Consider the following 26,196-nt stretch of genomic DNA (forward strand, 5'->3'; position numbering starts at 1 on the left):
TTGGTTATTGAAGCTATAGCCACCATCAGTGAGAAATATTCAGTATGAGGAGCTCTTGCCTAATGTCACAGCACAGCTGTGGTCTCTGCCTGGCCTCTAGTGGAGGAAACTTAAACTTCAGGTTGTATTTGCAGCAGGTCAAAACCTCAAATGGTGATTTAAATTCTTTTATATTTTATTGGGGATTCAGGCATAGCACTGAAACCCTATTATAATTGTTAGACCAATAGTCTGACGTGGGAGGAGACGCTTTTGCAAAACTCTCCTTTACTCTTGAACAAATTGAGATATTATCACCAACTTTGGGATGAGTATGTTTGAGCTTAACAAAAGATAACTGTAACAAAGTTGTTATATAACGCAAAAATATATAATGCAAAAAGTATTGCAGTTTGACCACATGGTGGTGCTACAATTTGAAAAACCATGATAACAGCTTTAATTGAGTGACTGCTGGTTTGACTAGTAGTATTTTGCTGCACAACCAAAGAGGCTTGAATGCATTACTTGGACCTAGTTTTAACCCCTGTTGTACCTGATCCATCCAGTAGGGGTGAAAGATATAAAGTAATGTAATATAATGTAGATTTATATAGGACATTTATTATGCATTGCAATATACCCAAATTGCTTTACAATAATGTGAGGGGGATCTCTCCACACCAACACCAGTGTGCAGCATCCACCTGGATGATGAAATAGCAGCCACAGGACAACGGTGCCAGTGCTTCACCACACACTAGTTACAGGTGGAATGGAGAAGAGAGACAGAGCCAATTCAGTGGATGATTGGGAGGCTGTGTTACACCCCTACTCTTTATGGGAAGAGATATGGGATTTTTAATGACCACAGAGACTCAGCACTTCTGTTTAATGCTCACTGACAGTATAGCGTCCCCATCCAGTGAGCACCCACTGTTTAACTTGAAAATTTGTATGCAATGTATATAATATACCAATATAAATACAATACCAGCTTTCTCCAAGGTGGATCGCACAACGCAACCATTGGCACATCTTGAAGAACACAGAAACCATCAACCAATGAAATTTTAGTAACTATTGAACAAGGTTAAGAGTCTAAATGGAGCAAAACTTTGTGGGCTTGTTCAGCTCATTAAACTAGAGAGAAATTCTAAAGAAATTGGTCACTGGAATGATAGCACAATCAAGATTAGCCTACACCGTATATTGTGTACCTGTGCACAAACACTACATTTTCATAACACATGTTAGATCTATTAATTTGGAACAACTTTGACTGACAAACCACTGCTGTCAATTAAATCATTTAAATATTGTCTTTAATATTAATTTTGAGAATTTGTCTTGCCAAAACGAACATGCTTGAGTTCCACGACACTTTATCATATTCAGACGAACCATGACCCGAAGGTTAACTGCAATATTATGACACAATTCCAGTTTATTCCACTGCGGCCCTGATAAATCAGGGACTAAGCCAAAGGATAGTGAATGAGTGAGGTTATATTGATGCTGTCAAACTAATAAAACAAGTTGGTTTCTATCCATCCATCCATCCGTCTGTTTGTCTGTCTGTCTGTTTATCAGTCTGTCTGTCTGTCTGTCTGCAACAAAAGGCAAATGCAGTAACATATAAGCCAATAACACAGCAACTTTTTATTGTTGTTTCTCTTGTTATGCTATAAATGTGTCTTATCTTTTATTGTAAATGTACATTTTCCTTTTTTTTCATATTGTTTCAAAGTTTCAGTTCTGAATGAGTTTTGAGAATTCAGTATTACATACAGGCTCCAGATGTATTTGGCTAAATAAATGTCTGAAGAATTCTCTCTTTATATTCATGTAATATTTAACAAATGTATTGTTAAGGGTTATTTGAAGAAAAAAAATGTTACCTGCATTTATGTGTAGATGAGTTCAGGCACAAACACAGACACCTACAAGGGTCCTTTAGCGCTTCTGCATTGTTAAGACGAAACTCGCGGAGCTGCTGGAGTTGCCGGGGAGCGTCTGTTGTACTTAAAGGAAATAACATCCAAAACACTGAAATCCAACTGTGTCATAAAAATATATCTTTCAAAACATTGAAAGCAAAGGTAGGATGCCACGATTTTAAGAATTGTCAATATTCTGCATCCACGAAAGCGATGACCAGATCAAGCTAGCGGCTAACGCGTACAATCCGCTAACTCTGAGAATCTAACAGCACGCGATTAAAGTTTGATCCTCCAGCAGCATTTTGGTGTTTATATGTTTACGTTTGTGCGCCATATGGAGACTGATTATTCAGACCGTCTGTTCTGTGTTCAAATGTATGGTTTCTGGAGTTGAAGGGATGAGATGCTGGCCAGCAGTCTAACATTAGTCTGACCGTCCGGCCAAGAGGAAAGATTTGAGTCCGCTAGACTTTAAAACGTTTTAAGGTCACTTTGAATTATACTAGATATGCTGAAAATATCGTTTTCTCCTTCTGCTTTGGTGTGGATGATTGGCAAATTTTTAATCTAAGGTGGTGGCTCAGAATCGAGTGTTTATCCCGGACAAGTGGGTGGTTCAGTGTCTTTATTCGGGATAACGAATAGACCTTTGTTTACTCCCTCGACCAAGAAATGCAGGCTTCAGTTGTTGATAGTTTTAAATGAGCTGAGACCATGTCTGATTCTTGTTGACCTGTGTAGTTAATGTTTCATTGTATACCTTTACAGTATATACGTAGTTGTATTGTTATTTTTGTTACTAATCTAAATTAAATGTCCTACTAATAATCTGTGGATTTACCTTGGCAGATAAATTTAAGTTTAAAGATTATTAATCCCCTTAGAGCAATTCATTTTGACATGATGGTGCTTCACATATAACAAGAATGACAATAAACACCAACACTTAACATCAAGTACACAAACAAAAAACTGAAAGTAAAAAAATGTAATATTATGATTACAAATAATCTTTTGCTGCATCATTACAGATGCCAACAGTGAGGGCTGGCAACAAGGCTGTTGTTGTGTTTTTTTGTTACTGATTAGGAATGTAACAATTCACCCGACTGACGATTCATGAAACTAATCTCACAATTCACGATTTAGTCACGATTTTTTAACAAAATTATTTAAAACAAGTTTAAGGTGAAGAGCCTTTTCATTTTTTACTTAAATGCTGCATTTTTTGCTAAATAATATATTTTCTGCCCTAACTAAATTGATATTTTAAAAACATAAATTCCCAAACTAACAATACATATTCATTAATATAAACAAACTAAAACTTTGACTCTGCTGGGATTTGACTTTTTTTTTTAAAGAAATATCAGCATATCTATGTTTTCCTGGCATAAGCTGAGGTCTTTGCACATTTACAATGTCCCCTGCTGATGAAAAACTCAATCACTAGGGACTGAGATGGCTGGTCTGGAGAGGAAAGCCTTTCCTAAACTAGAGAGCAGTGTGTATCAGAGGTGGTCAGTAGGCCCTGTGCTCTAGGGGACTGGCCACTGGCATAAAAAAAATTGATTATAAAATTACTAATTACATAGTAGAATAGAGATAGAAGTTGAATGATTATAAAGGTGAATAATTAATATTATTTGTATAATTGTTTAGTATAAGTGTGATGCACCTTAAGAAGAGATAATCCTGAACATTTTGAAATATTCAATAATAATAAGAATGAGCAAATTATTAAAATATGCATAAGCTAATTTGAAAAGGAGAGGGTCAAAAAAATCTAATAACTGGTTCTGTAACAGAACAACTTTCTCTTTTAGTCTTTTTACTTTTTCGCCATGAAAACACTGATGCACTGTGTGATCTTGTAGCACTTGTCAAAGCAAGAGGAGCTGCAAATAATCCGGTTAGCGTGGTTTGGCTTATTAATAGTTGTTTTGCTTGTAGACATCTGTGACAGTAGTTTTTCTCTGTGCTGATGGTTTATGCGCATCATATTCGTTGTTTTGTTTGTGTGAGTAAATGTCTTTTTATAATATTTGCACACAGTTTGTGTTTTGTCTGGTGCATTTCACCAACGTCATTTTACTCTTCCGTCCCACGTCTTGCTCACCACTGATGTGCATGTATAGCGAGTTTGCGCCTGTAAACACAGCGCCCTCTCTGTTCATTTAACATTTCTACTTGAATCGTCACATATTTGAATCGATTTTCAACCGACTCATGGTGAATCGTTACATCCCTATTACTGATTTAATTATTATTCTAAATTATGTAATATGGCTACAAATAATCAGTGGATTTATCTTTACAGAAGCCATCAGTGATTACTGGTTACAATGATGTTTTGATTTATTTTTATTAATCCTTTTGTTACTAATCAATATTTAATAATAACTACAAATAATATTTAGATTTATCTTTACAGATGCCATCGGTAACTGTTGACGACACTGCTGTATTTATTTATTTATTTTTGCTAATTTGTTGCTAATTAAATGAAATAATGATTACAAAAAATCTTTGGATTTATCTTTTCAGATGCCATCAGTGACTGCTGGTGACAGTGATTTTATTTATTTATTTATTTATTTATTTATCTATCTATCTATTTATTGTTACTAATCAATATTAAATAGTGTCTACAAATAATATTTGAATTTATCTTTACAGATGGCACCAGTGGCCGCTGGTGACAATGCTGTCATTATATTTTTTTTGTTACTGAATTATTACTGATCTAAATTAAATAATTTGACTGCAAAAATCTTTTAATTTATCTTTCCAGATGCCATCAGTGACCGCTGGCGACAATGCTGTTCACTCCTCCAGTCCGGACTTGGGCTCTGCGCCGTCAGAAGCCCTCAAGCAAGTTCTTGTTGTAATTGACAAGAAAGTTCGCAACATGGAAAAGAGAAAGGTAATTTTGTGTTAATGTAAAAATCAGCCTGACCCCATTAAATTACTTGAAGGTATAGAATATACCTACCTTCAGGCCATACAAGATGCAGGTGACTTGTTTTTCTTCACAAGGACATTGGAGAAGATTTAACTAAAGCTGTGGTCCTTGGCGATTTATAAAATGTAAATCAATGTTGACTAGCACTTCTAACAGGCAAAAGAAAATGTATACTTTTTGCTTTTTACAGTACATAGAGGTCATATAAAGTTAAACGATCAGTTTGTGGAAGAATCTAAAGATTATTTTACCTTTAATCCGCAGCCTCTGCATCACAGTCTTGTCAGTCTAAATTCTGAGCTTCCTGTCGAATACTGATATGTGTACATGAATGCATACTCACACTTGAGCTGACTCTTTTTGCAATGATGCAAAGCAATAAAAAAAGTTGTATAAACATTGTAAACTAACGCCCCATTCACACGGGGTTTCAGCGTCAACGCTTGACAGAGGGCGTGTCTGAAATTGGGGCTGACGCGATCGTCATAGCAGCATCAGCCAATGAAATCAGTCAGCAATAGGCCACTGCCTGAGCTGGTGTGTTTGCATACAGCGATCTGGTTGGCTGAAGCTTCCGTGCAGCGAGCAACGCCGACGGATTCACAACGCAATTCGGCAACGCCTGAAGTCACCCATTCAAGGTGAATGGGACGCGTTGAAGCTGACGCCTCGTGTGAATGGGGCGTGACAGCTTTAGCTAATGAGTGACGGTCTGTTTGATTAGCATATCTGGTGTCATAGAGCATAGTTTATTAGTGTAAGAAATCGAAATAAGTTTGTGTCTTATATCTCTTATATCTAAAAATCTCTTATATCTTTTTTTTGCAGTGTTTTTGTTGAAAAGTTTTTCCAAGACCCGTTTACACCAGTTTTTTTGTTTTGTTTGCAAAATACAGGTATAAACAGTCTTGTATATTGTAAGCTTATCCTACTATAAGAGGTAGTTGAAATGTCAAAGGATGAGATAAAAATTTGTCCAATTCATATTTATTTCTAAAGCGCTTTAACAATGTAGATTGTGTCAAAGAAGCTTAACAAAAAAGTTGTAGTAAATTGAAACTGTGTCAGTCCAGTTTTCAGTGTTGAAGTTCAGTTCAGTGTGGTTTAAAATTCACTGCTGGAAGTACAAACACTGAAGAGCAAATCCATCGATGCGCAGCTCCACAAGTCCCAAACCAAGCAAGCAAGTGGTGACTGCGGCGGAGAACAAAACTTCACTAATTGACTAAAGTGAAGGAAAAAAACCTTGAGAGAAACCAGGCTCAGTTGGGCATGACAATTTCTCTTCTGGCCAAACTTCCTGTGCAGAGCTGCAGTCAAGGCACCAGAGGCTTTAGAACTCTGGAAGTCCATCATGGAGAAGCTGCAGGTGTGAGAAGGTCATCAGTGGGTGATCAGTCTGGCCTGCGTGATCAATGCGAAGACTTGTCTGACACTGGAGTCTTTCAGGAATCAGTCTCATGCTCTCCACTCCTCCATGACCACCACAGTAGCTCAGGATATGGCCTGGCCCAGGATTATGGAAACCTTGGCATCATTTCTTCACAGGTCTTTGATTGCATCAATGGCGCTGCATAATCTAGAGGCCTCAGGACGAGTCCACCAACCCATAAACCAATTAACTAAGGACATAATCAAAATAGTCAGAGGTGGACAAAGAGACAGATCAAAACACCAGGTGTAAATGGGAATTTGTATCACTTATCTGCTGAAAAAAAAAATATACCAGGATGAAACAGGACCCCAAAATGTGACGTATGTGATTGTAATTGTAGTTGACGTTGCAGCATCATAGCTGTTAAAACTGCATTACTTAAATTAGTTTTTTGACTTTCAGATGGAGTGTAATTGAGTTTATATTTTCAGCTTGACAAAAATACTCTCATTTACCTGTTTTTTTTTTATTTTTTTTTTATCAATACATTTGAATCTACTCTCTGTTTAGAGTAAGCTGGATGATTACCAGACCAGGAAGGATAAAGGAGAACGTCTCAACCAGGATCAGCTGGTATGCGGCCTATATGCAGTTATTGTGCTCAACATATCTGCAACTGATGCGTTGTGTTAAATGCACATGATGCTTTGTTTTGTATGTGTAGGAGGCTTTATCTAAAGCTCCGGAGGTGGCTCACAACTTGGACTTTGCCCGTGAGTTGCAGAAGAGCTTCCTGGCTTTAAATGTGGAGGTATGTCATGTTTTTGATTTGAAGTTTAACCCAAACATAATCTTGACTTGTACTAGGTCACCACCCAGCCTCAGCATCATCACTGCATCTACTTTCACTACTATCTTCTAGTCCAAAATGCTCAAATGGTAAACTTTTTGAAATCCAGTCTTAGTAGGAAGAAAATAAAACTATTCTTTTAACTCAATATCATGGTGATGGTGATGTTGTTTATTCAAGATGCCGTATTAGCCACACAAGACTTACTCTTGGACATTTACTTGCAGAAGATGTCACTATTCCAATAGTTACTAAACTGTCAAACTTGTATTGTTTTCTTTTGCAATGCCCTATTTTTAATGTTATCAGACAACGATTTTTATCTGGAGAGACTTTCAATTATTATTAAATGTGAATCCTTTATTAAAATAAATCTTAAAAAATGTTTTTTAATTGTGCCTTATGTATTTTATGTATTATTCATTGTTGTTGATGTATTTTTATTGTTATAAGCCACTTTATTTAGAATAATGTTATTAATCAAACTTCATACATTTTATTTGTCATTACAAGAAAATAGCCAAAGAAGCTGATATAGCATTAAACTCAAAACTCTCTCTAGCCCAAAACCATTGATGCAGTGCAGTGGTCCATGCAAATTATAAATGCTGCAGGACACACCAAAAATCAGTCTCTTGTCCACTTACAGATCCAAAAAACAGTGAAAAAGGCGACCCGACGAGAGCAGTTGAAGAGGGAGGAGGCAGAGCGCAAGCGACTGAAGGCCGTGTTGGAGATGCAGTACCTGCTGGAGCAGCTCGGGGAGGAAAGTGTGAGGCAAGAGCTGACTCTGTCCACCGGAGAAGCCCCTCTGCTCACAGAGGCCGAGCTTATGGGTCTGGATGAGTTCTACAAGCTGATTGGGCCTGAGCGGGACTCTAGCGTAAGGTGAGGACATTTCACTTCAGCTGTTCACGTTCAGATTTGGCGAGTTTGGATATTTTAATCAAAATAACTTTTGATCGCAGGTTGGCTGAGCAGTTTGATGAAGCATCCGTGCATTTGTGGGAGCTTTTAGAGGGAAGGGATAAAGCTGTGGCTGGAACCACATGTAAGTAACTTATTCTGGTGGTATTTATCAAAATAAGTCTCTCTGTTTTGAAACAGAAGTGAAGAGTTCAAATGTTTAAAACGGTAGTTTCAGGGCTACATTTGGACTTAAAACTAAATATTTTGTAACCTTGAATCTTTTTTAATTCGTTATTAACTGATATTTTTACTTGCAGTTTCTGCGGAAAAATCCCTATAATGTGTGTTAAAATAAAGCATTATGGTAGATTCAATAAAAAATTACATAATAATTCTGTATATTTTGATGTGTATAAGGAGAAAGATACATACTGAGACAATAAAAATATATTTAAAACTAATTTTTATTTTTTTGCCGTTATTTATTACATATAAATAATAATAATTATTATTATATCCCTTTAGGTTAGTTCCCTTTACAGTAATTTCAGGGCTACATTTAGACTTGAAATGTGTTACAAAAAAACTAAATATTTTGTAACCTTGAATCTTTTTTTATTCAGGGTTACTGATATTTTTACTAGCAGTTTCTGTGGAAAAATCCCCATAATGTGTGTTAAAACAAAGCGTTATTTTAGATTTAATAATATTACATAGTGCATTACAGAACATTAGTAGAATAAATTTGATCAAAAAAACAAAACAGTTACTCACACCCTGTGTAAAGATGCATGTAAATATACATTTAAAATATTTAAAACATCTTTATTTTTACTTTATTGGGTTATTATTATTAATATTATTATTTATTATATAGTTTTTTTCATGAATTTAGATATGTTGGTAGTTTTATCTAATGAACAACCTGTTAGAAAATAGTTAGATGCAAGATTTACAATCTTATGGTCCCCACCTAATTTTGATCATGATCCCAAAAATTATTCCCAATTTACTGTGGTAGCAAAATTCTATTTACATGACTCTAATACAATAACAAACATTTATGTGTTTTTTTCTTCTGTTGAACAAAACGAAAGATATTTTAAAGAAGGCTGAAAACTCTTGAGGGAGAATAAATGAGTTAATTTTTATTTTTGAGTGACCTTCCCCTTTAAGGTATTTAAAAATGACTCATTTAGATGAGTTATATTTGTAATTCACTGTTTCGTGTAGTCATTTCTGTTTATTCACCTTTTTTTTTTTTAATTTCATGTACATTCATCAAATTGTTGAGCCATGTCAGCTCTATAATGAAACCAATATTTGCTCTCCAGTGCGTCTGAATACCAATGTGGCCATCCCTCGCTTGGCCTCCCTATGAATGGTGCCACTTGCCGTGGCTTTTGAAAGCTGTGCTCTGTCTCGGGCCCATGAGGGTCAGCAGAGCTCCGTGCTGACTTGTGGCCCACGTCAGCAGCTGGGCAGACAGCCAGTGGTCATGCACAAAGCCTCTCGACTGGAGGTTTCACTGATGGACAGCCTCTGCTTGCATATTCCTACAGAGAGGGTGGCAACCATGATAGGATCCGATTCTGCAAACTCAGCCTATGAGACGAGGCTATATTTATTTGCTGACATCGTTGCAGATTTGGTTAGCTAAAATGATTCCAAATTAAGTTAACATCTGCAGTCAAGCTAACTTGGCCATACCTTTAAACAATAATTAATTATTTTGTTGTGTTTGTGTCTTAATCAGACAAAGCCCTTAAGGAAACCTTGGACAAGATGCTGCTAAGTGGGTACTTTGATCGTGCTCCAACACATCAGAATGGAGTGTGTGAAGAAGAGACGGGAGCCACAGTGGTGGAGTCATCAGAGAGCGAGGAACATCCTGCTGAGCCAGGTAAAAACAAAAGCCTCACATTTCTGAGCAAAGCAATGCTTCCCTGCGTGGCTGATGGCTCGTGTTTATGTTCTTTGCTTGTTCACAGAGGGAGCTGCTCAGGAATACTCAGAGACGGAGGTTGAAGCAACAGAGGTGTGAATTGATATTACATTTTTCACACACTGATGAAGTTGAAAGCATATTCGGATTTAACCTTTATAACATTTAAATATTATATAACATTCTTATTCATAACATCAATAACATATAACATTCGGTTTCAAAATGGAGATATACTTATTTGGAAGGTACCAAAAGATTGAGTTGCTTTCGGTTCCAGCTTTATCGTTTCTTTAAAAAAAAATGTAAATGTCTTTCCTCAAGTCATTTGTTGTCACTAAATTTGGTCAAGCTCACAAAGCAATTTGGTGAACTATTTGTGTTGGATTTTAGGCCTTGAGGCAAATATACCAACAAAATGTCCCCCAAATTTTTTAATTGACCCTCACAACTAATATAAATTCTTAAATGAATAGATGCCATGGCATTTTGTTTAGGCCTGTCTGTGTTGCTTTAAAGCCGGGTTCTTCAATTGGTTTTTTACTAGGGGCCCAATTCTGCCAGCAATACAAAGCCAATGGCTGCAGATCAGTATTGACCACAATGTTTACCCTGCAATAAGGGCGTAGTGGCACAGAATGCTTAAGGTTCAGTTAATATCATGGTTTTAGGCTTAAATCTGGACACTGTCAAATTTTAAAAAAAATGAAAAATCACAGATCAATACAAAATAGCAAAGATACTACTGAAGTAAACAGTGCTTATGAGCACTTTCATATCAAACAGTAGTTTTTGGGTACATAAACTGAACAACATAATCATATAGGTATGGAGAGAAAAAAATCGAGTGCCTTAGTGTCCCACCAGTGATGATATACAGCCATATCACACTGCTACGAGTGTGATAATTAGTTTATACAAAAGTTCAACGGCATAATCGGGTATATAAAAAAGAAAATTAAACACGGAGAGTCTCAAAAATACTTTTCTACTAGGAATTACTTTCTTTTGCCATTCACATCTGCAGTTGATTGTCAGAACAGCAGAAACCGTTGCTTAAAAACACGTCACTTTTTAGAACCAGTATTTGAATGATTCTCTAGCGTAATGTCTAAAGTGATGACAAAACTGGTGATTTTGCTGACATTTTAAGATTATAAGACTGAACGACATGAAATGCCATTAGTCTACAGAGATTTTCCAGTATTTCTCTGTTGCAGTCGGAAGATCACTATAAATAACCCCGAAAAAGGCAAAGCAAACACTAGCAGATTACTATGGTTTAAATACAGCACTACAACATACAAAAGAGAGATCAATTTAGAGTTTCTCTTACCTGTCTTTTAATGGCTTGATCAGCTGTAGTTTGAAATACAAAAAGAAAACGCTGAGTTTTTCTTCCCTTAGGACTTATGCGGTGTCTGTTGCCATCTTATAGCACAATCGTCTTTGCTCTGTTCAGTACGACAGGCTGATGGCCGCCAATCTCCGAAATTATAAATATTTAAAATAGGCACTATCCTTATATATAAACTGCATAGTAGCAATCTAAACAGCTACATTCTCACATAAAAAGCCTCAAAAGTACATTATGCTGTCCAACAGCTGCAATATTTGTCAAACTGTAGAGAGTTTATTGATCTGCTGTCACTGTATGTGGGCGGAGTAATACACAAGAATGAAGAGGTTGTACCAGTGCTGTTATTGCAGAATATCGCACGGCTTTCAGCCAATCAGATTCGAGAACCAAAGAGAACTGTTGTATGTGTGTGTACATGTTAATAAAAATCCAGACCAGTAACTGTTTCAGCACTTCAGTAAAATGGTATTTAAGCTTTTTCAAATCATTTGAAACATACTGCGGCTTATATGTTCATGTAACGTCTATAGTACACCAAGCAATAGAAACCAACTTGAATGAGAACGTATCTCACATCACTAGTTTCAAATTCACTTGAAATGCATTCATTTTCATTCATAATATTTGATGTTTATACTGAATGCAACGGGTTTTATACTATTACATTTAACATATGAATTAAATTAGAATGCTTCATTCTATTTAGAGTTATCAATAGCTCGATTGACATCTATTGAAAAATAACTTAATTCTAAAATGTATAATTTTGAGACCACGCATGATCAGACTGTCTATACTAGATGGCAAATTGGACATTCTAGGTTGACACATTTGTATACTGAATAACGAAGCACCACCTAAATGTAATTACTGCCAGGCAGCTCTTACCATGAAACATATTTTGTTGGAATGTGTAAGTTTGAATTCCATTAGACAACACACTTTGTACTTTGATGGACGTTTTTAAAAAGATACCACCAGGAAGAATCTTAAATTATTTGTCAAATATTGAACTGAATAATCATATTTAACTTTGAATATATTTTTGTGTGAATTTTATTTATTTCTATCCTATATAGTTATCTATATCCAAGTAACTTTTTATTGTAATACGAATTTGTTTTAATCATGTAATATTTTTATGTATATCTATTTTGCCATGAAATAGCCATAAGTTGCTCATGTGGCAATAAAAAAATAATAAATAAATAATTCTAAAATGTAACTTTAAATGTCAATGTGATCTCAAACAATGCAGTTCTGACCCAGAATAACTTTTTTCCAGAAAATACAGTGCATGCTTGGAATAGTTTTGTTTGACCACAGAAAGCAGATTCTTATTGCCCCACACTTCTTTCTTCCTGCTAGTTTGTAAACAGACAGTTCATTCCAGAAGCCGCTTATAGCAGCAGTGAAAAAGAGCAAGGAGCAGAGTGGAACACAAGTTCTCAGGTAAAATGCACCTCATTCGTCAACGAAAGTTTGGAGTTATAAGCAACACTTGGCCCAATTGTGTTTATTTTTGTGTTCACCATGTGCTCTCCAGGTGGTTAGTGTCCTCCAGCAGCCACAGCAGCCTCCTGCAGCCATGAGCCCGACTCTGATGAGCTCAGAAGCCCATACGCTGAACGCCGTCCTCCCTCCTCCTCCTGCAACAGATCCAGTGGTCCGAAAGCAGGCAGTGCAAGATCTCATGGCGCAAATGCAGGGTACCTTTAACTTCATGCAGGTAAACTGGAGAATTTGTTCATTCATCAGACTTCAGTTGTAGCAGTGGTGTTTTCTAACTCATGTTTAATGTAATGCAGGACTCAATGCTGGAGTTTGAAGGGCCGCCTTTAGATCCTGCCATTGTGTCAGCGCAGCCTATGAAACCCGCACAGATGGTCTGTCCACCAGGTTGGTACTTAAAAGTAACTTTTTAAAGTAATATTGTTCTTTAAAGCTAATAAGAGGAATTAATTAATAAAGTGGCACAATTTGATACAATGTCATGCTGGACATCAGTTGCATTTTTAGATTCATTTGGTTGAATGAATGAATGTTATTGATATCCAGTGTCTCGCATAATTAGATTTGAGAGAACCAGTGTTGTTTAGTATTTAACTGCTATTGTTATATATTTTTTTATTCCCTATTTTATAGTTTTGTTTAACACTCTGTAAAAGGCTGGATTGTTGTAACTCAAAGTAAATTTTTAAGATTACATGTAAATGACACTTTTTAACCCAATGTTTTGTATTTTAAATAATTTAAAGTAATAAACTAGGGTTGTCATGATAGTGGAATTCAATACCAGTCGATACAAAAATTTAAAAAACGTCCATTTCCCACTAGAATTTGAGCGCTGTTGAGCAACAGAAATGACTGGTTCACCAAACTCACTGCTGTTTACTGAATGTAACCACAGATATAGGGACACTGGAACATTTTAAAACTGCGATTCATCAGCAGATCAGCTTGTAGACAAACCGAATTCCAATATCATGACAACCCTATAATAAACCAACAATAATACAGTACAATAAAATAAAAACATACTAATAAATATGGCCGGGCGATTTTTGGCCTAAAATCAGAATCGCAGTTAATTGATCATTTTAACTTGATTACGATTAATTATTTAATTTTTTTATTTCATTGCCCTCATAGTTAACTAACAGGTTTAGTATAATAAATAGTCTCGCATATTACAAGTAAGAGATTTTTTAATGTAGTGTGCATTACTTGATTTTAAAATAATTGTAAGTAAGCACACCATCTACTCTACTTCTCTCACTTTGCATGGCTCCACATCGCAAGCCAGACCTGTAACAATAAATTGAATAAAAAAAAAAAAAAATTGAAATGAAATAAATAAGACACCACTAAATTTATGAGGATTCCGGAGTCTCATCTCCAGTTCAAAAAGAAGAGCAACAACAAATACGATTGACCAAAGAAATAACGTAAAATCAAATTGATTTGACATTTAACTTTAAAGGAAACATAAAAATCTTGCGAAGGTAAAGCCAAAATAACAAACAAAAAACTCTACAACTAACTAACTTTTAAACCCCCTTACCTGCACATGAAATAAAACAAATTAAATAACATTTACTTATCTGCTTACTAACCACAAAACTTGAGAAAACTTAAAACAAAGGCACCCACCTCATCACATGTGTCATTAAATTTCAACAATATCACAGAGCAAATACAACGCAAGATTTTTTTTCACAAATAAACAAAACAAGCCGGAAAAGAGGAGACTCCCTGAACAATGTTCCAGTCCGATTTAAATTGACCTAACCACACCGGCAAGCTTCCATATGCCGACACCTGATTCACTTAATCTGTGCACCCGTAATGAAACCTGTGGGAGAGACAGCAGATAGAAGTGGAGAGAAGAGAACCACAACAAACAGAGGCATATACAACATCACAAAGAAAAACTCACTACTTCAAATAAAATATATATTTATTTGTATTATCGTTTTAATAAAAGAAATATACATAACAAACATCAACATTGAACAACTGAAATTAAAACACACATTTTAATATAATGGAAAATATGCCATCTCAAGCAGATTTCAATCAGTGCAAAAGTAAGGCTCAGGAACGGGTCCATCGTCCTATTTGACCAGAGATCAGATTTGGCTGCATAGTGCTGAACATTTTTCAGTTCAGCAGCTGCATTTTTACAACATGCCTTGTACTTGAGCTGGGTCACGTGACTCCACACGCAGTAAGGAAAGTAATTGAAAAATATTGACCTCGAAAAATTTGATCGATTATAGATTCTGAATGTCGATTACTTTTCGATTAATCGCCCAGCCCTACTAATAAATACACTAGTAATGAAAATACTGAATAGCACTGGTATTTTCTTCTTTTTTTTTTTTTTAATCTCTATAATTTATCTTTATACAGCTTTAATTTTTGTTCGTCAGCATGTTTCTGGCATCTTTTGTAGTTTTACTGATAATGTAATTTTCAGAAAAGGTTTTTATTCTTCTAATGTCATGTTAATTTTATTGAAGTGGGTTTCTCATTTTATTATTGAAACTGATATAATGGAAATCAGGTGAAATAAACACTTTAGTGTTTAGTATAGAAATAGTATATTAAAATTTTGATTCCTGTAAAACATAAAAATACCATAATATGTTTGCAGATATTTAAGAAACATGCCAGGTAAACATTCTTGTTTATCTGAAAAACATTGCAGAAGTCAGATATTCTGCTTTGAAAATGTGTTTTCCGTGCCAGAAGGCTCTCTTTGTTTTGGTTCTTTTAACCTGCCCAATGCCACTTTAGCCAATTGTAGTTCAGCACCCAGGGTTGCCTTGGTGTAAAACAGTGTATTCATTACAGCGCATTCATTCATTCAGAAAGGCTCTGAAAGCATGCGCCCGTAACCAAAATGTGACCTCCGGTGGACAGTAGCAGACTCCGAAATGAGATGCAGATTCAGAGTTCCACATGAACTTACTAATTAGCAAATAATATAAATATTACGAACATAAACTTCATGTGAGCATGTTACATTGTAACCGCGTGTCCTAACAACACGCTACATGACAAGATATGCAGTGATGAGCAAATTGGCTGTTTGAACCAGACGAAACAAGACAGAAGTTTAAATATAGCCTTTTCGAAGAATATGCACTCACTCACAAAATGGGAAGGTTTGTAATCTACTTAATACATATTAAACCTCTTTAACATTATTAAATGTACATGCTGAATGATTGTTATGTGTTGGTTCTGAGTCTAAAGTTCAATTTCAAATGGGTTATATTACTTTTAATATCTGAGGTGAACTATCTGCTGCTTTCTGGATATGGCAATAAATGTAATATAAAATAGCATTCAAACTCGCATTGAGCATTTATCACTAAATAAAGCTCATGAGGTGTACCCGAGGTTATCGTTGTCAGTTTTCTGTTGTTCAGCTGCAAGAAATAGTAGCCATTTCTAATATATCAATTCGAGGTGTTGGTTAGAACAAAAACTCCTTTTAATATGGAAAAGATTCCTTCTATTGCTTGCCGTTGCTTTTATATTGAACTTGATTTAAATCAGTTGCTTAACTCGCTCCTGTTGGTCATCAGTCTGGCAACCTGCGCTTGCATTTGTTTTGATCCAGGAATGCAATATCTAGATCAACCACTTGGTGTCAATCTTACACACTGCACCTTAAATATGTATATTAATATATTAATTCACTATTATTATTATTAGTATATTACTATATTATTAATTTTTATTTCATATTGTATTTAGAGAAAAAAAATTGGTAACCTCTTTTTTCTGTTCGGTTTTATGTTAATTTGTCACTTAATTTTGTGTCATTGACATTACTTTTTCAATGTTTTCTACTCATTAGAATCCCGACTCCCCCAACACAACGCTCTTTCTGTTCAGCCTGAACCCACACAAGTAAGTCCAGTTACTAGGAGAAAAAAAACATTCTTTCAAGCATGTTCTGTCTAAGAAACGGAAGGAACTTGTAAACGTAGCTAAAACAATAATTTCATTAAACAATAATTCAATAAATAGATTTTTGATGCTTTTTTCAGCTTTGATACGGTGCAGGATCTTCTTCTTTATTAGTTTTTGTTTCTTTTCATTTCCACTGTTTTCTGCTAATGTATTATAAAAATCCTTAATTAACATTATTCTATCTAAAAGCACACTTCTAAAACCTTCTTTGTTTAATTGTCCAGGTCCCAATGGTCTCTGCCTCCACACCCCCGCTCTATCAGCCCCCCCATACCTCAGAGCCACGACCGCAGACGGACACCATTGACCCCTTACAGGTAACGTGGTAAAGCGGAGTGGTTTTGCAGATGCTGTGTGTTCACTATGGCTTAGACATGTGAGTGATGTAGGATATACACCCTAGGTCTCCATGCCCCTGCCGTCTGAGCAGCCCCCCACCCCTTCCTCTCAGCCTCAGGTGTTTCAGCCCAAACCCCTTCACAGCGGCATCAACGTTAACGCAGCTCCATTCCAGTCCATGCAAGCGGTAGGCCTCAACCTGTCTACCCCAAATTCACCCCCTCCGATGTTTGTCTCCTCCATTCTGCTTCTGTTTGTCACGCTGCTTAAGGGGCCCATTACACAGAACACATGTTTGCATTACATTGTGCTGCTTTTTGCATTGTTTGTTCTGTGTGGATAACTGCTATATGTAGTTTTGTGTGTGTGTGTGTGTGTGTGTGTGTGTGTGTGTGTGTGTGTGTGTGTGTGTGAGCATAAAGTCCTTGAAGTGTCTTGCACATTAATGGGCATTTTAGAAATTAAGTATTAAAAAAAAAAAATTCTAGACTTTTCAGCATTCTAGACATTCAGCGTGTGCAAAATTATATGCACAGTATGTCATTTTTGCCAGTAGAGGGCGCGTATTCACAACAAACAAGGCCGTATTGTGATGACACCATTACTGGATGTTGTAGTTTTCATTACATGTTCATGAATGAGCTAAAGCAGTGGTCCCCAATCTTTTTATCACCGTGGACCAGTCAACGCATGACAATTTTACCGTAGACCGGGGGAGGGGTTTATGTAGATTGCTAGGTAACCATCAACTGTATTTTTCAGAGGATGACAAGCTGACAAAACATTGCTGTAATTCCTCATACAAGTTTTATTTATTGAGAAAATTCAAAAGCATTGCAGTGTTTGGGTGCTCTGTGTTTGTCTGAGATAATTAGTCCACCAAAATGTGTATATTCTATACAAAGTGTGAAGCTGATTGGTCAGTTCTTGTCACGTGACTCGCTGTGCACTTGCAACATTCATTCAACTAGGTGCGTCTGGACGACGCGAGCACGTCCCACCACTTTCGTATGCAAGCCACACTCCTTTGGAAATAATGAACTTACGCTAACTGTAGAAAAAACGCAATATGCAAACGGCCCCTAAAAGGCCGCCATCATTTGTGATCCAGCAGTTAATCTTCTTGCACAGACATGGTGGATTCACCTGATTTGTTGACTAATGGGTTGCAGTTCCATTCCTTGCCAGTTTGTGCGTCCTTCAATGGGCGTTTTCTCCTTCGCAAAGAAACTTTCCAAACATGTCGGTTTCTTACTCATTTTGGTAGCTTGTGGGTTAAATTTGGGTGCTCAAGTGACCTAGATGTAAGCGACAGAATATGGTCATTTTTCAAAATAAAAGATTTTTCAAAAATGAAAGATCGTTCAGACTCCGATAATAAATAAAACAGAAGTAATTTAATGATTTCTTGTGCAGACCTGTACCAATTGATCCACAGTTCAATACCGGTCTGCGGCCCAGTGGTTGGGGACATCTGAGATAAAGTACTGAAAACTAGAATGAAGCAGAGTAAGGCTGAAAGCTGCAAAGTAAAAGAGGCTTCCGGTTCCGAATTTTTGGGAAAGATCACAAAGGGAAAAAGCTATATCACACTAACACATGCTAACTTTATTTTAGGGTTTAATTCAAATGCTGCTCTGTGCAGTTTAATACAACACAAAATATTAAAGCATCTTCTTTCCTAGTTTTCTATAAAACCAAACTGGAAATTGCGAGTGTGACATCATTAGGATGGTGACATACACAACACAGTGTGTGTCACTAGTTAAAATGCTGTACTTTTGTGTATTTAACATTCTTTGAAACACTTGGGATAATATAAGTGCATATGTCAGAAAATATATAACATTGTTCTAGTGTTTTTTAGATGCTTTTAATGAACAAATCATACATATTGTGCCTTTAAACTGTTTATTGTTTCACTGTCCCATGCTTTGTATTTGTAAAGACAAAAAAGCACATTCTGTGTGACTGGCCCCTAAAGCCCAAACTCTACTTTTTTTTTGCAAGTTGGCATACTTCCACAGTATCCTTTAATGGGATACTTCATTTGATAGAACTTGAGCTAACATTGGTACATGACACGCGCACACTAGAAAATTGTCACATATCTTTAATTTCCAACTTGCATATGATGCCTAATATCGATATGCTATAGCATTTTCAATACCACAGAGAAAACTTGCCAAGCATTAAGGGCATAAAATCAAGGTGAATTCAAGTCAATCTGCTGTGCGTTTTTTGTAATGGTGTCTCAATCCAAATCACATTCCCATTTTAGGAAGCCAAAACGTTTGTGTGTTCTTTTTGTTGTTTCTAAGACAGTAATAGTATGTCATAGAAATGGACTTAAATAAGAATGAGTATTTCAAACTTATTTTAAGAAAATTATAATACTTGCATGTCTCTTTATTTTATTTAATGCTGAAACATGTGAAAAGATTCTTTTGCTTTCCCTGCCAAATTTTTCACTGACCAACTTCAACTAAAAAGAAAAGGAATAGTGTTGGTTTTAGTTGTTGTTTTACCCATATAACTTCATTATAACAAGCCACCTTCATTTCAAATACCAATGTTATTTCACAATTCTAACATCCAATTTTTATTTTAAATAGTCTACTAGCTGAACTTCTATAATGACAAGTGATCAGTACTGTTTTTTTCTATCTTCTTATAATCCTCTTTAATGTTTACTTGATTTAACTAAAAAGTGGAACTCAATAGATTCCTTTAACGTCAATAGATGAATAATAAAATTTTGTTGTTTTTTTTTCTCCTCTGTTAGGTGTTTAATATGAATGCTCCAGTTCCCCCAAACAATGAGATGGACTCTCCGAAGATTTCCAGCCAATATCAGAGTAGTTACGGTCAAGGCTTCAGCACACAAGCTTCCCTTCCAGCTGAGCAGCAGGAAATGCCTCAAGAAGTCCTGCAGTCAGGTACAAAACTATTTCTGATGAAACTGTGCTGTTTTAAAGTTTCACATGTGCAAGATTATATTAAAAGTTGGCCCTTTTTTTGTAGTTGGCCCTTTCCAGTCTCAAGACCAAGGTATTACATCTGCGGGGGGACACCAGTCTGCGCCACAGCAGCCCTCGGGACAGGGAACAGGATTTGGGCGGCCTGGCCAGTCTTTTTACAGCAACAGAGCAATGCCACGAACTGGACCCAGAAATCCAAGAGGCTCTTTGAATGGTTACCGTGGACCATCAAATGGATTTAGAGGTGAGACTGTGTTGAATTGTAGCCAGAAACTGTAGTCTAAAATCCAGAATGAAATTCTACAATGAGTCAATGTTTTTTTTGTATGGTTAGGTGGATACGATGGGTATCGTGCTCCATTCCCCAACACTCCTAACACCGGATACGGTCAAACTCAATTCAGCACTCCAAGAGATTACTCCAACAACACCTACCAACGGGTAACTTCAGGACAACAAATAAAATGTAGTAGGATCGGGTGACAATAAAAAAAAAGTTATTTTCTGTAGTTGTGTAACAGATCACAGATAATACGGTTTGGATCACACTACGGTTTTTGAGTCACGAATCAGACCATTTTTTGCATGAGCAAAAAAATTTTGCAAACTTTACAGTAAGAAACTTTTGGTTTTAACAAATACACGCTACCGGTCAAAAGTTTGGGGTCAGTAGGATTTTTAAATGTTTTAAAATAAGCTTCTCCTGCTCACCAAGGCTGGCGAGGAAAAAAAACAGTACAAATTGTACAATTGTGAAATGTTATTGCAATATAAAAGAGCTGCTCAAAAGTAATTTATCATTTACTTCAATAATTTATTCCAGTGATTTAATGATGAATTTTCAACTTCATTACTTCAGTCTTCAGAGTCACATGATCCTCTAGAAATCACTCTAATATTAATATTTTGCATTATAATTCATTTGAAACTACATACAATAAGAAAGCAGTTATTTAAAATTGTTATAAATATTTAACAAATTTTTGCATTTAATGCTGTCTTGATAAATAGAATGATTTTCTTAAAAAAGAGAGAGAAAAAAAGACCCCAAACTTTTGACCGGTACTTTAACTTAGAATCTGCCATTTTAATAAAAAATTAATTTAAAAAGCAGCTAAATAAAAGGGTGAAATATTCAATACTGTGAAAAATTATCTTTGCTACTGTTGCGCATAATGCTAAATGTATAAATTTAATATTATAATCTTGTACAACACATTTATTTTTTAGTCTTATTTTCATTCTTAAAGAACTATTCAGTGACATATTTTTGATGGTAGTTTGTTGCCACCTATTGGTTAAACAATGTAATTGCTACACCTTTCAACAGCGTCAAGTTGCATTAAACGGGATTAATCAACTTAAAAAGTTATTAATATGCAGGTCTCGTGCGTTCTGAACCGTGGGTTGATCTATACAGAGCAACTGTGATTCTTTACACCCCTACTTTTTGGAATATTACATTCAAGCTTTATTCATGGATTAAATAACCGATAATCTGAAAAATGGAACATCTCTACAATGTAGTTTGTTAATGGAGATTTGACAAGTCATATATGCGTCACTGTGATCAGTTTTGTTCAATTCCTGCATGTGTTTTGGTTGTAGGAAGGATATCAGCAAAGCTTCAAGCGAGGAGTCGCCCAGGGACCTCGAGGTTGCTCTCGAGGTAATACTCAAGCGATGCGATCCTAAAATCTTTGGGAAGACTTTTTTTTCTTTTTGGCCACTTTGAACATTCAATTATTGCGAATGTTTTCCCCAGCCCATATTTTTACTCCTATCAGTGGTTCTGTTTTTTTTTTGGCTTATTGAAACAAGTAAGCCTGCTTTGATAGTTTTAATATACTAAAAAGTGTTTTACAGAGACCCGATGGAGAGCTGAAAGTGTCAGTGTTGTGAAATTTCAGCCAGGTCGTGTTTAAAACATAGATATTCCTGTAAACTTGAAAGATTTTCATTAATTTATTTTTTTTATAAAATAAAATGCAAAAAGATAACTGCCACTGTCGGTCCAATCCATAGGAGTGTTTCTGATATTTTGTTGGCCTGTCCCCCTTCCCATACTTGGTTCTTTGCCTGTGTATTGGGTGCTGAAGGCGTTAATTGTTTGTTTTTGTTGTTGTTGTTGTTTTTTTTTCCCACCCCATTTCATTTGAAGATTTTTTTGTTTGTTTGTTTTCTGCTGTCCTGCCCTTTGTATGCTCATGTCACTCCTTGAGAGAATGTTTCAATAAAGATGTGTTGCATTACCTGCTTGTCTGCCGCTGCTTTCTTTTTGCTCTCCATGCTCGGAAATCCTCTCACCTGTTCTGTGACCCTTTGTCTGCTAAACCGTTGAAGGTTGACTCTTTCCTTTAGTTTTCTAAGGGGGAGGCAGGTGATTGGTCTGCTTACCAGTTCGTTTTTCCTGCAAATCTGCTGTTTGCTTTTCTGCCTTGTGCATCACGCACTATAATATGATCCTGCTTTCCAGCAAGAGTAAGAGTTAAGGGATAGTTCACCCATAAAATGATCATTCAGTCATTGTTTACTTACTGTTCACTTCTTGAAAACCTAGTTGAGATTCTTTCTTGAGATTTCTGTTAGACGTAGAAGAAGATATTTTGAAGAATGGTGGAAACCTGTAACCATTGACTTCCATAGTATTTGTTTTTCTTATTATGGAAGTCGGTGATCTTCATAATATTTTCTTTTGCGTTCAACAGAAGAAATAAACTCATAAAAGTTTAGAACCATTTGCGGGTGAGTAATGGAGTCAATTTTCATTTTTGGGTGAACGGTCTCTTTGGTTTTAACTGGATGTAAAGTGTTGATGCTACAATCAGTGAAATGAGCTAAAGCATTATTCTAAATCAGTCTGTAGCTAATAAACTTTTATTTATTAATTCCTTGAAGCATAAAATGCTTTGCGGGCAATGTTTAATACTGGTGTCATTTCTATGCAATGAAAGTGAATGGTCATCATGCCCAAAAAATGGTACTGGTATATCTTAATGGTGTATTTTTGGGCTGCTTTGATTTTCACAGGTGATCATTTACTTTTATTCTAAGGAAAAGTAGCTGCAAGAACATCCAACATAATATTTCCTTTTGCTGCTAGAAGAAAACAATATGGGTTTGGAGTGATATTTTTAATTTGAGTGATTTGGAAACAAAAAAGCCTTAAATGGTCTCTTTAAAAGAGCTTGTGTGATTACTGAACATGAAGAGCCTTTTGGTAGAATGTACATAAAGTAATTTCAGGAAAAGCTAAAACAGGATTACAAGTAATTAAATAACCATGTCATGTGACCATTTTAGAGAATCACTTTAAGCATAATTATGATGCTACTGAGATTTTCTCTTACTGCTATTTAAGATGGTTTAGGTTGATTAGTTTCTTTTATTGTTTTCAATATCATTTTGCTTTTATTTATTTTTTATTTGTGTAGTCTAGTTAAATGGATAGTTCACCCAAAATGAAAGTTCTGTCATCATTAACTCACCCTCAAGTGGTTTCAAACCTTTGAGTTTGGAGTTTTTCTGAAGATATTTAGAAAAATGTTGGAAACTTGTAACCGTCGACTTCCATTGTATTTATTTTTCCTGTTATTGAAGTCAATGTTTACAGGTTTTCATTATTCTTCAATCTCTCTCTCTCTCTCTCTCTCTCTCTCTCTCTCTCTCTCTCTCTCTCTCTCTCTCTCTCTCTCTCTCTCTCTCTCTCTCTCTCTCTCTCTCTCTCTCTCTCTCTCTCTCTCTCTCTCTCTATATATATATATATATATAAGTCAGAATTATTAGCCCGCCTTTGATTTTTATTTGTATATTTATTTATTTTTTTTTACCAAATGATGTTTAACAGAGCGAGGACTTTTTCATAGTATGTCTATTTTTTTCCTCTGGAAATATTTGTTTTATTTTGGCTAGAATAAAAGCACTTTTTAGTTTAAAAAAAAACTATTTTAAGGTCAAAATGATTAGCCCCTTTAAGCTATTTTTTCCCGATAGTCTACAGAACAAACCATCATTGTACAATAACTTGCCTAATTACCCTAACCTGCCTAGTTAACCTAATTAACCTAGTTAAGCCTTTAAATGTCACTTTAAGCTGTATAGAAGTGTCTTGAAAAATATCTAGTCAAATATTATTTACTGTCTTCATGGCAAAGATAAAATAAATCAGTTATTAGAAATAAGTTATTAAAACTATTATGTTCAGAAATGTGTTGAAGAAATCTCTCCGTTAAACAGAAATTGGGGAAAAATAAACAGGGGTCTAACAATTCAGGAGGGTCAATAATTCTGACTTTAATTGTTTGTGTATATGTTTATAAGAGAAAAATAAATTTTATAATAACTATTTGGAACTAAATGAGAGTATTTGACTTTCATGTGAACCTGTATTTGTAATAATAATAATATATGATTTAAATTTGGTTTAAACTCAAAAGTCTTAAGTTTAAACATACGCAGCTGAAGAGTTCAGATGCAAAAACCTCTAAGTGCTGTCTGAAATTTCCATCAAAAATTAGCACTTTCTCATACTCTTATGATTATGTTGAGTTATTTCATTTTAAAGACCTTTAAAAGAGTGTATTCTTTGCCATAAACCTGAAATGCCTAAACCTTCACACAGGAGCCTAAAAAAAGCTTATTTTTGAAGGAAATTTCAAACAGCTTTTAGAGGTTTTTGCATCTGAATTCTTTATATTTACTTCTGCAGCAGTTATTTATGATTGCATTTTTAAAAAAACACAGAAAGTGTTGTAACTGGCACTGAAATCACTGAATGCAATTATTTTCATTGATTTTCTGATGTATTTGGGTTTCAGGACGAGGGGGATCATATCGGTCCAGCAGAGGAATGGGTCCCATGGCTGCCCAGCAGACCAGCTAAACCCAGTCCATTTATCCATTATCAGCCCCGTTCCACCCTTTTATCTCCTCCATCCGTTTGGACTCTCAAACATGAGCCGTGCCACTCCAGACCATGTAGTTAGATGACTGCATCTTAGCAAGTAAGGACACAAACAATGGTTTTGGGAAACCGATATCAAAGAGACTATAGCACTCCCAGCACCGTACTCTCAAAAGCTTTCTCTCAATCATATGCTATTGCACAGCCTTTACACATTTGAGACAGAACACGTGCCTTTGATTATGGGTGTCTGGATTTTAGCTGGTGGAATGACGACTTGCGTAGTAGCTGGAATGGCCACTAGATGATGAATGTGAAGTACACCATATACCAAAGGCACTTCGTTTTTGGCCAAACAAACTGTTAAGTGAATGTGAAGAATTGACTTGTACGTACTGTATTGCAACGTGATTTCTCTCTTTATTTTGGCTCTGCCAAATGGTTTACAGGAAATGCATTGTACTGTATGTGGCTGATTGACTGCTTCATTGTATTTCTTCCAATTACTGTTGATTTAGACTCGATGCTAATCAATAAATGATTTTTGAAGGATAAGACACTTCAAAAGTTATTCCGCACATATTTGGTTTGATGAAAGATCAGAAAGAAACTACTCTTTAATTCAATTCATCTTTATTTCTATATCGTGTTTACAATGTAGATTGTGTCAAAGCAGCTTCACATAGAAGATTATAGTGAATTGAAACGGTGTCAGTTCAGTTTTCAGTGTTTAAGTTCAGTTCAGTTTAGCTCAGTTCAGTGTGGTTTAATATTCACTGCTGAGAGTCCAAACACTGAAGAGCAAATCCATCGATGCTCTACTCCTCCGTGACCACCACAGCAGCTGCTCAGGATTTGGGCTGGTCCAGGATTGCGGAAACCTTGGGATAATCTCTTCACAGATCTTGGATTGGCACTGCATAATCTCTGGGGGGCTCTGGATGAGTATCCCCAGGTGGAAATAGAGAATAAAGAGAATAATTAGGGTAGCTGCTGTTCATAGTGTATATAAACGAGATACAGAAACCTGTGTGGAGCACAATCATGCATCATACTGCTAAGTGATGCACTGAGTGAATGCTTTACTAAAAAGATAGGTCTTTAATCTAGTTTTGAACTGCGATAGTGTGTCTGAGCCTTGGACATTATCAGGAAGG

General features: G+C 35.8%; 1 protein-coding gene across 2 annotated transcripts; it reads left to right on the top strand.

Annotated features, from left to right (window-relative positions):
- Positions 1 to 1,939: 1,939 nt before the first annotated feature.
- On the top strand, positions 1,940 to 25,594 carry caprin1a (cell cycle associated protein 1a). 2 transcript variants are annotated; one of them, XM_056461426.1, is made up of 19 exons: positions 1,940 to 2,081; positions 4,717 to 4,848; positions 6,833 to 6,895; positions 6,987 to 7,073; positions 7,762 to 8,000; positions 8,081 to 8,163; positions 9,778 to 9,924; positions 10,013 to 10,059; positions 12,695 to 12,778; positions 12,873 to 13,055; positions 13,135 to 13,225; positions 16,701 to 16,753; positions 17,041 to 17,133; positions 17,220 to 17,342; positions 19,941 to 20,094; positions 20,180 to 20,380; positions 20,471 to 20,577; positions 21,745 to 21,805; positions 24,954 to 25,594. In XM_056461426.1, the coding sequence occupies exons 2-19, from the start codon at positions 4,717 to 4,719 to the stop codon at positions 25,016 to 25,018; spliced, it is 2,013 nt and encodes a 670-aa protein (XP_056317401.1). In that variant the 5' UTR covers positions 1,940 to 2,081; the 3' UTR covers positions 25,019 to 25,594. The 2 variants fall into 2 exon arrangements, with proteins under 2 accessions (XP_056317401.1, XP_056317402.1); XM_056461427.1 differs by lacking the exon at positions 17,220 to 17,342.
- The last annotated feature ends 602 nt before the right edge of the window (positions 25,595 to 26,196 follow it).

Source organism: Danio aesculapii, chromosome 7 (assembly GCF_903798145.1).
Source record: "Danio aesculapii chromosome 7, fDanAes4.1, whole genome shotgun sequence".
NCBI classification, from domain to species: Eukaryota; Metazoa; Chordata; class Actinopteri; order Cypriniformes; family Danionidae; genus Danio; species Danio aesculapii.